At 36.6% G+C, this 13,813-nt stretch overlaps 1 protein-coding gene across 1 annotated transcript in view; it reads left to right on the top strand.

Moving 5' to 3' along the window:
* The first annotated feature begins 8,709 nt into the window (after positions 1 to 8,709).
* Positions 8,710 to 13,813, top strand: part of trpa1b (transient receptor potential cation channel, subfamily A, member 1b) — a 21,855-nt gene continuing 16,751 nt past the window's right edge. The window contains exons 1-5 of the mRNA XM_015051184.1: positions 8,710 to 8,897; positions 10,566 to 10,693; positions 10,963 to 11,065; positions 12,605 to 12,767; positions 12,975 to 13,150. Coding sequence (XP_014906670.1) covers positions 10,970 to 11,065; positions 12,605 to 12,767; positions 12,975 to 13,150 — 435 coding nt within the window. The 5' untranslated portion in view covers positions 8,710 to 8,897; positions 10,566 to 10,693; positions 10,963 to 10,969. The remainder of the gene's footprint in view (positions 8,898 to 10,565; positions 10,694 to 10,962; positions 11,066 to 12,604; positions 12,768 to 12,974; positions 13,151 to 13,813) is intronic.

Raw genomic sequence — 13,813 nt, 5'->3', positions numbered from 1 at the left:
TCTTCCTCTGTGTCTCGTTGCTCATTATTCTCAAACATTACCATCAGCTGAACTTGTATGCACAAACTTGCAATGCAACTCAGGCTTGTCTAGTTTGTTGATGTTGTTAATCTTCAAAAATCCTTCGCTGCGTCCGAAAGTCAGTGATGAGCGACTTCACATTTCAGTCGCCGTTAACCGCTCTCATGTCTGGGGACGTGCTGCAGAGATGGTCAGCTCTACTTACGACTGAGTGTACAGCACGAGTCAGAGTTAACAAGCTTTGTCCATGTCAAACAAGTGGAACTAACCCTGACTCATGATCGGCTTACAAATGCACACCCTGTACTTGAAGTGTCCAAGTAAAAGTAGGAGAGTTGAACAGTTATTGGCCTGGAGGAGAAGCCACTTAAAGTTTTGCTGAAATTTAAAAGGCAGCAGTTTATAAATGCTAACTTTTACTTGTGGCTAGTCAATGTTAAGTGTTTGACCCTTTCCTGGCTAAATGCCTCTGTTACGTGCAATTAATCCACAGAAATACTAACCCTCTCAACCATACTTTTTTCATAGGTTTTTATTTGATATACTTACAAAAAGTAGTGCCAAATTGTGGACTAGAAAGAAAACTGCATTGTTTTGCAAGATTTTTTTTTTTTTAATAAATGGTGATTTGAAAGATGTGGTACCACTGCTACCCCTCAACACAATCATAAATCCACCTCTGTCACTTCAATAAGCAATCCCTTTCTGCTCACTCATTTCAAAATCTAAAAACTTATCGTAACATAATAAACCTATCTGATGGACTGGCGACATGTCCAGGGTGTACTCTGACAAAAACTGTTTTCCTTATTGTCAGACTAAAGGTAGAGATTCAGTGAGTGTTGGTTCTCAGTGTTTGATTGTCTTTCAGTCATTATCTTTTAACGTCTGAGCTGCGCGTAATAACCGTCATTACACAACTATAAAAAAATCAAGGCATGGGAAGGCAAAGATTAAACAGTAAAACTGTAAAGAGATATTTAACAAATTAAGAAAAACAAAGATGGACGTTAACTGCACCTTAACAGAGGTCCTGTTTAGTGTTTGCCATAAACCACATAACTGACGCAGCGAACAGGAAATAAACATAGCTGAGACAAAACATGATGTTTCTGTTACAATTTGGTATATGTGTGTAGGACTAACTTTGAATCAACCAGAGCACCATCCACACGGTGAAAAATGGGAATATCATGCTTTTGGAAATATTTTCTCCAATAGAGAAGTTGATTAGATTTAATGGGATGAGCGTTTATAGGAGGACTTAAATTAAGGTTTTCTTTCCACAAGAAACTGAATATACAGTACATGAAAAATAATACAGATAATAGAGATCAGAAACTACATACATGACATGTCAATAACAAAAATTATTAATGCAGTTCAGCTTGAAAAATAGCATTTGAGATAAATGTACTTTTTCTTTAATGCTGGTTGTTCTCTGACTTCAAGCCAAAGTTATTTGTTTTGGGCCTCTGAAACAGATGATGACCCTTCAGGTCACTCCCTGAAGTGTGAAAGCGATGTTAACCATCTGCACAAGGCACAGCGCTGACAGATGGATGAATACTGTTAATGCGGATTATGAACCGACTTGGGAGAAAGTGGTCCTTCAGGTGCATCAAAGGATGTGTTGGGAAAAGCAGCTGCAAGGCACATTGTTCTCTTCGTCAGCCCTGATCCAGTATTTCTGTAAAGGCAATAAAAAGCAGCAATTAAAGCCAATACGAATGAAATCTGTCCCAATAACCTTTCTGGAACAGAATAATTATACAAAGAAAAGAATGTATAAACTCAATTAGAAAACTTAAGAAAATGTATTCTAAAAATAAATAAAGATATTTAAAAACTGCAGAGCATAACGCGCTCCCCAAGTGTGTGAGGGCACGGCCTTACAAACTGAACAGATGGTCTAGCTGGGATGGAATAAAAATGATACTGTCTCTGACAAGCAGTAGTGAGAGTGTGTGGCTTATGATTGTTTTTCTTTTTTCTTTTCTTTTTTTTTTCCACAATTTGGGCTGTTCGATTCCACACAGATCATCACAGGGTCCAGAATGAAGGATTTAGACCCCCAGGGGGTTCCAGCGGTTTTAATGCCCACAATAGTCTCCAGATAATGCAGTTGAGCTGGCCTCAGCTTTACTCAGAGCAGCCACAACAAATAGGAAACAAAGATAAAGGGAAGAAAAATGATAAAATAATCATCCCTAACACTTGAAAACTTTGTTTTTGTAGTTTTGATCACTCTGAGATTTTTTTTTTTTTTAAAGTTCATGATTTTTGTTATCAATTTTCCATTCTTGCAGAAAGTCAGTTATCTGTTTAGTAAAGCTCACCTTATGTTCTTGTTTCTTGTCCCATTCCTCGATTTGTTACCTGCTTTGTGCTTTTTCTTTTTTCTTTTTTTGCAGAACCTCTGAGGAAATATCCTTGTGTTGTAATTACATCTGAGAGTCCTTTTCTGCACCTCCAGAAATGGAAATGTCTGCCAAACCTTCTTCACAATACAAGCCAAGCTAATTCGGATTGGATGTAGAGTATCTGCAGTCATCAATTTTTAAATCCTGACTAAGGTTCTTTGATGGATTTTGGTCTGAGAAATCATACCAACAAACAACATACATGCATACATAACAGTAGCATCATTAAAAAAGCACCTGGTAGTGAAAACCATTTCGGCTCTGACTGAGTTTCCAGGGTCTTCTTCCTGAAGATGAAAAGTGCTACATAAATTCAGTCCGTTGACATTTTACTTTCTTCTCCATTTATTGCTTTTCTTGCCCAGCCTGTTAGTTTACAAGGATGACCATGTCTTGGTAGTTCATAGTTGCACCATACTCTCTCATTCCATCATTTTCAGATGATGGACTGGACAGTTTTGTGGGAGATGTTCAGAACTTGCAGCATTGCTTATAAACCTAATGTTGATTGAAACTTTTCCACAACTTTATCCTTAATCTGTCTGCCATATTTCTTGGTCTTTATGATGTTTGTTCACGGATGTTCTCTAACAAACCTCTGCAGAACCCCCACACACTGGACACAAGCTGTTTAAACTCCTACCTTGAGTTCAGAGCTAGGGAATTCTACACAATCAATACCTACACCCTGAGTAATCAGCCACTTTGCTGCAAAACAAATGAAGCATTTTTGGACATCCACAGCCTGCCTTTTTTCCTGTTCTGTTGTTTAAAAAAATGGTTGTACATTTATATATATATGCACTGAGTGCCTGAAACTGAAGTCAAATTCCTTGTTTGTGCTCACAACCTTGGCCAATGAACATAATTCTGAGTTTGTTAGCATTCTACATTTGTTCCCTGCAAATCTATGTGAAAATGTCTGCATTGCCATTCATTCAATAACTGAGAAATGCCTGAAAAGCTTGCTTTGAGCTCTTAATTATGTGCTTAGAAGAAACTTAATCCCCAGTATGACTAAAGAGATTCCCGGTGCAAACACATTTATATTCCAATTTGCATCCCCGTTTGAGAGCTATTTGCATTGTCTGTCGAGCTCGTCGCTGCCAAGCAGAAAAAAATCCCTACGAGGCAGAGACAGTAACTGTTGCACAAGGTTCGATTTGAAAGACAATTTTGTGTTTTTATTGGAATTCAGCGATGAATCAAATAAAAACGCAACCTGCTGAGAGGCTTTCCAACCGGGAATATAGAGTCTGAAAGGGGAATCTGGCAACAGGCCAGCTGCTCTCTCCCCTCTAGAAGAAACTTTTTTAATAAATGATGGAACACCTATGCAGTGGCACATGTTACTGGGACTTCACACCTCCACACACACACACACACACACACACACACACAACATATGCATTTAGTCTGCTGTGAACTTCTGACCGGCAGGTCTGAATTAATGCACTCTGAATATTGCTGTTCTCAGCCACTTTTATGTCCCACCTTTTACTTTTTTTTTAAAATAAATGAGTAAGAGAGGTTTTTTTATGGAAGAAAGACAGTTAATATGACATCTTTCTTCTCTAAAATTCACGTACTCAAATCTCACTGCATAAGAACAGCAGACTTGGACACCAAGCAGTTTGTAAAACGGGGCAAAAGTTTAAGTTAAAAGTTAAAGCTGGACATAAATGAAGGAACAAATAAATAATTGAATGAATGAATAATTCAATAATACTTCTGTCACAAAGCATAAGATATCTTCAGTCACTTTATGTTATTATTGTTAACAGACACAGCTGACGGACAGCTTGTAATCATTTTTTGTGGACTGAGAACTCCACTCTGTTCCCTACCAATAAATCTTCAGTGTTTACATCCTTTATTTAAAAAGGAACAATATGACACATGTTGCTGATTTTGAAACATTCCCTATTTAACAAGTGGTGCATTGATAAAGCTACACAGTGTACTAAAATAGATATAAATTATTAGTGATTTTTCAGTTTTTTGTTGCTGTATAAAAGTAGGTCCTCTGTACAGGGCACTACTGTAGTCCCTTAAGAGCTTTTCTAGTAGTTAAACTGATTTATTACCAAATAAATTGTTGAACAGGATCTGGACATCTTATCTGAACAGATAAGTGCACATACCCCCTTTCTGAATGACATGAAGTTCAAAATAAATTATCATTAGATAGTCATTAGACAAACGGGCACATTAGTAAAGTCAACCCCTGAATCTAATTAAGTCACACTCGTTTTCTCATCACCCATCCTTCCTCGTCTCCCCCTCATCTGCTTTATGCCGTAATTTACCATTCAGTGCAAACACAACCATATTGTTCTGGCAAATATTTGTTTGACAAATGCAACCGGGCACTGGCAGCAATTCATGCGTCCCATGAAGCTTAGCAGAAAAAACCCCACAATGCTTAAAATGCTTCGTCATGCTGAATCCACACACGTGGCTGTTGTACACATAGCGCTTGGAGAACTTACATCCCTGATGACCTGAAAGAACAATAACTGAGCAAATATTAGCTTTGTGCCATAAATCGTTTGATAGGGCGCCATGTATGAATTATATCTGTATATGTTTATTATGTTGGCTTGTTCATTGTTATCTTCCTGGAGAATAAACCTCAAAGATCTCTAATTAAAAAAAACAAACAAAACAAACAAAAAAAAAATACTTTTTTATTTTCATTTCATAATTTGCCTGCCAGAAATCAGACCCCAGTGTGGAGTTTTAGGTGGGAGAAGGTTATATTTGTTGCAATTCTAAAATATTCAAAACAAATATAAAAAGTAGGTTTTTCTTAAGTTTCCAAGGCCTATATGCCAAGGGTTTTATGGTAATCTTCAGTGTTTTGGGAAACCAATAGTCTTCATGTATCATAGTTCAATTATAGGAACTATAATTGAACTGTTGTAGGGGAAATATATCTGTAATGTTAATATACATAATAACAAATGTCTTTTTTTTACCAAAGTCCCAGAACCAAAGATTATTTTTTTCTCATAACACTGGATCAAAGTTACAAGGGAAATTGGACCAAAACGTTTTGAACCTCCACCAATTATCGATGAAGACGTCTCACTGAAAATTGCCACGAGGTGGCATTAGAAGGAAAGTTAGGGAAGCAACACAATCATGAGCATGGCGCCAACAAAAATACATAGATGGTACTAAAAATATTTCTCCTGTTTTCTCAATCTCTGCAACAAGTGGTCTAGGAGAATACCACAAGCCGCACTGACCCAGTAAAAGTAACCTAAGGGGAGTTTTATTTAAGGGCTTACCTTCAGGTGAGTCAACACAGCAATCCTTCACTCTCCATTTGTCCATAGTCATTTCTGTATTCTGCATTTGATGCAACTTGTTTAAGGTTAACTAGAAAGCCAGCTGTGAAGATATTATTGAAGTAAATTAGGATTTTGTTGCCACCATTTCAAACTATCGCTCTGATTAAATCAGCTAGACTTCAATAAATTTAGGCCACAGTTCAGTTTTATTTATTTATGGACCAAACATCTTGTTTATTTTTCAGTTTGTGTTTGAAACGACTGCATTTTGTTCTTCCCCTCTGTTTGGACAAAGCAAATCCCAACACAGAGAGCAACTGAAACTGTAAAAAGCAGAATCGGCCCGAGTCTTCTGGCTAGAGAAAAAACCTTATTTGACCAACATGTTGCTGTTGTTTTCCAGTCCAAATACCGAATGAGATGTTTGTGCCAATTAGGACTATCTTTCCTGCATTCATAATAATAATCTCTCTCAGGATTTGTTGTCATTCATTTTCAGGATGTAAACAAAATGAAACCAAAGCTCAAAATATGCGTGTGGCAAACAAAATGCTTGTTCTCTACATATTGAATGAGCAAAACGTGTTTACACATTTTACATATTTCTAAAGTTGTTCAAAAGTACAGAAAATATGAACACTTTCTCTCATTTCTCAGCCTGATTTTTTTATACATGCTTGTGTTTTTATTCATCCTTCATTAAGCATTTTTCTCCTGATTCTTCTGAATCTCTTTAACTGTTTAAAAAAGGAACATTTAAATAAATACTACACATCAATGAATAAAAAGGAAATTAGGATGATCAGCAAACTCAGTGGCCACCCCAATTATTATTATTATTTTATTTTATTTTTTGTCTAATCAGAGGAGTGGTGGTGTACCCTGACTGAATGGGATTTATCCAGCAATCAGTGTGTCCTCTAAATGGTTTTGAACCAAAATGTTAATGGAGGGTAAGGGACAACTTTCAGCTTTCTTTGCTTTGTGGGTCTCCTACCTTCGTACTTGATGATTTTTTATCAAATCTAGTACTACCAGCAAGGCAGCTCTTATACACAATTTGTACAGTCTGAGACAGAACTGCTATCAGATACTTATTCTCATGGCAGAAATGCTTGTATAATCCTTAGTTAATGATATACCTTATCTGATAATCCTGTCTGATAAAGATTCCCTGAGCAATATTCCCTAATCCTCCACATCAACAAGGAGGACTTAGAGCTTGACTTTATTGTGTCAAGTCAGGAGAAAAAAAAAAAAAAAACAGCAACAGAACAGGCCTGAGCACAAACGTCTTGAAGAAATAAATAAATGGAAAAGGATATTGTAAGTCAAATAAACCAGCTCACATCCCTATTTAAAATGATAGTTTTATTATGGTGTGAAAATATGAAAATATGTCTTTTCTTAAAAAAAATGTTCCCACATATACAAATGTTGTGAAATTGTATTTGCACAATTTAACAAAAAAAAGAAAAAAAAAAGAAAGAAGAAATGATGTGGGCAGATGCTATTATATTAAAGCATTCAGTCTTCTTTAGTTCACAAATGCCATCAATAATATTAAATCAGATTTAACTGAAAGTTCAGCTGTTTCTCTCGGATTTTCCTGACTCCTCCACATTTGCATCGCTTAGCTAAAGCCATTGTTTACCGAAAGGTTTTATTGGATCACGAAAAATTTCACTGTACAATGATGTCTGTCAAGGGAAATAAATGTATGAGAAACACCATGCAGATAAACCATGAGACAAAAACTACGAAAAGTGGTAACACCGCATAAACATATGTTCCTCAGAAATGAGTGAAAAGACAAGATACAAACTGGTCGGGAAAGCTGACAAGAAGCAGAGAGCAACACTACAAGACCTGGAGAAGTTTCCAACAAGGACTGGTTGTGTGTTACAGGAGACGACAATCTCTCTCTGTTCTCCATATGTCAGCGCTAAATGGTATGGAAGATAGGTAGAAATCTTTTCTTCATAAGAGACATCCAGGTGTGGCTAAATTAACCCAAAACCTTGTAGAAATGTTGTGGTCTGACGAAACTACACTTAAAAGTTGTGGTCACAATTTCCAATTTTTTTGTTTCCCGAAAGAACATCGTGCACAGGGAAATATGGTGGCTTGCGTTTCTTAAGGTGGAACTGAACGTGGATAAATATATTTTAATGCAGCACAGTCACTATCATTTCTGTCCATCTTAAACCACGTAAGACTGACTCAACGAGAGGAAAATTAAAGTGGGCTGATCAGAGTAAATATGAATCTGACAGTAGGTCTGCAGTGTCACCTGAAGAGGGCAGCAGACTAGAGACGTCAACTTCTGCAAGGCAAAATAGACCTTAAGACGAGACGAGCAGTTGCTAATAAAAACTGAATGCTGAACTTAAATCAAATGGTGCTTCAACAAAGTCTGAGTTTAACAGTGTGAACACTTACACTGTTTTCCCTTGCTATAAATCTATTGGTGTCTCAGTTGTTTTTTCTCCTCTCTCTTTTTAATCATAAATGTCACATTATTTATAGCAAATCTCATTTATAAAAGCTAAGGCGTCTCTCTTGTAAATGAGATCTTGGATCTTAATGAGACAACCTGTGTAAATAAATGAATAAAAAAAGGATATGACGTTTGTTTAATCTTTTTTTTTAGATCACAATAATATGGCGTTTAGGTGTGTGCCACAACTATACAAGGAAAAAAAAAAAGAAAAGAGCTTTATCTTTCACTTATTAAAAATGTTAGTACAGTCGTTGAAATTTGAATCATAGTGAAATCTGTTTTACCTTTAAACCTAGAAACTTTTAACCAGTTTACATGAAACTTCTTGAAGTCATTTGGTTAAATACTGGAAACTCGTGACTAAGCCGGTATCCAGTTTTCAGAAAGCTTCATTAAAACAAATTATAAAAACGTCAAATGTATCACATTCGGTGTCTTACTGCATTGCTGCCAGTCGAATGCCCTATCAGGTTACCTCTCCACGGATATAAGAACATCATGTGAGTGATTTGGTCACACGGGGGCAGAATATTGCCTGCATTAGTCGAGACACATGGAAATGGTTTGCTTCCCACACTATTTAAAGCCTTTTTGTGGTGGTGAAGAGAGCAGCCAGATTGACAAGACCAGCAGCAGCATCACACACGTGCAGTAAGTACCTCCTGTCTCCAAGGACATCTTTCATTTTGTACCAAATGTATTTGATTAGAATGTAGTTTTACTGATCTTTAAGATATTGCTGAATATTTTGTTTTAATTTAGAAAAATAGATTTTTATGGGTTTAATGTGCTGTAGTTATAAATTATATCTAATAAGTGTGCAATCTGAGTACAGAAACGTTTCTCTCCTTTCTTTGTTAAGGATTATAATCAATTTTTTTATTCCTTTATGGCTGATATTTTTAAATCATTTAGATAATTTGGACTGAGATGATTAGATGTTATGATTGCTTAATAATATATCTATTTTTTATGCCTTGTAATGTCATTCTACGTTTGACACTCTACTATTGGTCAGTTATTAATCTATTTAAGACTCCTAGTTGTTGCTTTAGAGTAATAAATTTATTATTTATATTTGATTTGTAATTCATTCTCATAAAAAAGGTCTAAATAGAAAATGCCAAATGAATATGTAAAGAAAAGAAGGAAGAAAAAACAGAAAATAATAATAAATTGTTTAAGAAAATCTTAAAAGTAGTTTTATGCCAATGCATATGGACCAGCAAACTTAGCTTTGTAAGGCTATTAGTTCTTAACGACATAACAAGATACTTTACAGGGAAATCTTTGTTTTCGTGAAGCAGCCACATCGCCAATTTGTTTTCTTGCTTTGCTTTAGAAATTGCTCAATCAGTGCCCATTAGTGCACTTCCTGGACACTTGGCTCCTTCAAGCAAATGTGCGACAGGCTCAGTTGCTTGAACCCAATGGCACACATTTACCGCAGCTGCTAGGAAATGATGGGCGCGATCACATTTTCTGGTCTCTTTATCAAATTTACAATATTAGAGAAAATCAAATTGTACAGAGGGTTTTGTTGATTATTACGGAGTCGCCTCTGCTGCAGAGGACGTGCTAGAAAACATAGTTCGATAGGAGAATCAGCTAGAGTTGCGGTAATGCTTAAGTGCAATGTTAACTCACATACAGTACAATGCTAAAATAGATTCAAAATCACTGTTTAGGACGTTCTGACAATAAATAAGCAAATAGGTTACAGCTGCAAGGTGAAAATAAAAAAAAGAAAACCATCTTAATAGACATGATCATTTCTGTTAATGCATAAACAGCACTTTTACTGTGAGTGCTTCTCATCGTTGGACCAGAACAACATTTTATTAGAATGCAGGGACTCCCAAAGAGAAGTGATTAAAACTGATGGCTTTTGGTGACCACAGTTCGCTGAGCCTACAGTTAACCATCAAACTTTAATCTAAACTGACTCATTCTGTCAACCCTAATAGAAAAGTCCTTGTTAGAGTCAATGTTCAGGGCCACTGGTCCATGTTAGATTGCCTAAATGTTTGCTGTGAACTGTCACTGACTGTGCAGAAATGTGGCTTTAAATCAACCGGGCAGCAGAAACAAGACATTTCCACGATGTAACGTTTCAGCCAGACGAGGAAGAAGAAACTCCAATGCCCATGTTATCACATGACACGGCAGCAGTTTCTGAAAGCAAAGCTTCTGCAATATGTGAAGAGGATTCTTGCGAAATTTTACATAGCAAGAAGTAATTTATGATTTGACCTTTGGATGTGACCGATGGGCTTTATGCAACACATTATAAGGTCTCTTTCAATCTTGCTCACCCAGGATCACCCTGTCGGCCACCTGGGACGGATCCAAACGTGCTGCAAAAAAGCTGTGAAGGACATTGTTGTTTTCTACAACTGAAGGGCTTCAGCCTCCAAAATACTCAGTGGATCTGAATGCCTTTCTAGGTAAAGACAAAGTCATATACTTTCCCCTTTTGGCAACACAAGTGGTTGGCTAAGTACATGATCTGAATGTCCCGTCAAAGACCAAATCTTTGTTCATAGCCATGTTTGGTATAGCTTTTGCATTTTGTCATAACACTTCACCGAGAGACTACTGTATTGACTTGGTTTTCTGTTTCATGCATTCTGGATGTTTGGATGTCATAAATACACAAGTGTCGCAAATATAAAGATGTCATTGCTCTCTCCATTGACAATTCATGTGTCGTCAGCTAAGTGATGAACTTCAGCAGAGATGTGGCGCGCCAGACCAGTTGTTACACGTACGTCATAGAGGATGAAGATTCAGCCCTGGCAAGTCTAAATGCAGTCGAGGTGAGGATAGTTTTTCGTCGAAAAACTCTTAACTCCCTTATTCCATACATTGAAACATGAGTCGCAATAAAGGCATCAGACTTTACTTCAATTTTTGCTACACAGACTCGAGACTTGACTCACACTAAAGGTCTAAGACTCTATTCTGATGCTCATAATTGTCGACAAAGTCGATGTTTCTCAAACTCACGTTTTGATTTACTTGATAAACGTAAAAATGATGGTAATCATCTTTATCCATAAATCTATTAAAAATATAATGAATGTCAATGCTTGGTTACAAGACATAAAGAGGTTTAAAGCCTTCTCCCTTCTCAGTTATCACATATTTTTGTTATTACATGGATCCGTAAAGGTAATTTTATACAGTAATAAAATCAGAAACAAACATTGTAACATCTTAGCAGACGATTCATCTTTATTTATCAATTCAAAAATATAAGCTAATCATATTCTATGATTTATTGACTACAAAAATAAGTTGTTAAAATAAAGCCTTGTCCTTTTGCTATTCCCTAACACTTATTTCTCATGATTTTCCCTCAGTGAATAGATTATAAATCTGCCATGTTTTTTGTCCCCAATTGGCTACAATCTTCTCTAACACAGAGAACTGAGCAAACAAATGGTTTGCTCTCTCTGCCGTAAAAAGCCCTAGTTGCATGCCTCATCCTGTTGATCCTTGGCTATTATTTAGATTGCTGTGATTATTAAATGTGGACTTAAATAATTAATTAGTGCTGTATTTTTTTTTTCCAGCTTGAACAAAAAGTTCTTTCTTGTTTGTGGTGTTACAGACTTTTGATGCATTTTGTGAGTGTTTTAGATCCAATAAAGCACAAACTCGTGTTTCTTCATGAAAGCTCTCATTTGTGCAATTAGAACCGACTGAGAATACAGGAAATAAGAACTGCAAACCAGTATTGCACTTTCTTGAAACGCAAATATTTTGCTTGCAGATGATACCCAATTATTTTTATTTTTTGTCCTTTTAATTATTTATTTGAAGCATTGTTTTTGCAAAAGTAGTTTCATAATTCATCAGTCGACAACTATGCAGGATGTTTTCCTATTCCATGCAGGGGCCAAAAATCTGTCTACTGGCTCAAGTAAGAGTTGTGCGACTTTTTTACGGTCATCACCAAGCTTGTTGTGTAACTGTTTGATGCTTTCAAACATTCTTCTTGACCAAATTGCTCATTAGAGAAACCTTAAAGTTTTTGTTGAAGACATTAGCAATTTTCTCTTGTTGGATCAAACAATCAATTTCCCCAAAGGGAGCAAATCATTGAAATTGCTAAAATTCCCAAGAAAATAAGCAATGAATAAGAAAGAATGTTTTCAAAGACAAACAGCTTCTTTTCTCTGTCAGTACCTATGTATTTAGCTCAGATTGCACCAAAAAGTCAGCTTTAAGAAATTAAAGCCTAGGGCCAAATATGAAAAAAAAAAAAAAGCACCCGATACACAAACCAAGCGCCCACAGAGTGGATCAGTATCATGATCATGTTATATATTGCAATCAATATTTCTGTGCAGTTGGCAGAGAAGGGGGACCTGACGCTTCTAGAGAACCTGGTGAGGAAGAGCCCAGAGGTCCTCTGTGAGAAAGATGAATGCGGAGCTAGTCCCCTCCATCATGCTGCTGCAGGGGGCCACGTCTCCCTCATTCGATTTATCACCTCTGTCATAGATCCACAAGGTAAGCGTGATTCAGTTGTATAGTGCGTTGCTTCCTGCTCAATAGGAATGATCATAATCCTGTCTTTGGGTACTTTGAGTAAATGTTTTTCTTTTTTTTTTTTTTTTTACTACTGTCGGTAATATGACGCATCATAAAGAGATCAGGATTTAGAAACATTTGCATAAATGTCTGTGTTTTCACTTGTGTTTGCGTGTCGTGTCACAGAGCTGAACAGCTGTGACGACCAGGGCAACGTCCCTCTGCACTGGGCCGTGGAGAGGAACAAAGCAGAGAGCTGCAGGGCCCTCATGGACCTGGGAGCCAACCCCAACATCCTCAACAATGCTCTCCTGTCCCCCCTGCACCTGGCGGTCAGCCTCGGACACAACAGCCTGTTGGGGGTGAGAAGGCTGAGAGTGCACAGTTAATGTCGCAGTCTAACTTTTTGTTGTTTTTGAATTCTTGACATTTATCACTTTACAACTCACACATATTTTATTTTTAGTGGCTGGGAAATAAAAACCCATCTTTTTAACTTTATTTCAATTTATACATTGTTATTTTAATTTACATGTCACCCTTCAACTATTGAACAAGTGTTAGAATCTTTGGTAACACTTTATTTGAAGGGCTGTGCATAAGTCTGACATGGCACTGTCAAAAACATGACATAACACCTGTCATGAACATAAAGTAGTCTTTATGAATGTCAATGACAGTTGTCATGAAGTGTAATTTGGTAAATAATGACACTTTTAATGTAAAGTTGCTCTAAAAGTTGCATTGAAAGTCTATTAAAAATGCAAACTTTGCATTAAATTGTCATTATTTACAAAACCATGCAAAGTTGGCACTTTTAATGGGCTTTTAATGCAACTTTTAGAGCAACTTAACATTAAAAGTGTCATTATTTACCAAATGACAACTGTCATAGACATTCATAAAGACTCGTTCATGTTTATGACAGTGTCATGTCAGTCTTATTCACATCCCTTCAAATAAAGTGTTACCGAATCTTTTTTTTTTTTTTTTTTTTTGGGGGAAAAAAAAAAAGGGGATTCACC

This window comes from Poecilia latipinna, unplaced genomic scaffold, assembly GCF_001443285.1.
Source record: "Poecilia latipinna isolate Pla-1442-1.1 unplaced genomic scaffold, P_latipinna-1.0 Scaffold1035, whole genome shotgun sequence".
Classification (NCBI taxonomy): Eukaryota; Metazoa; Chordata; class Actinopteri; order Cyprinodontiformes; family Poeciliidae; genus Poecilia; species Poecilia latipinna.
Note: the sequence above shows the minus strand (reverse complement) of the source record. Positions and strands in the feature narration are given on the sequence as shown.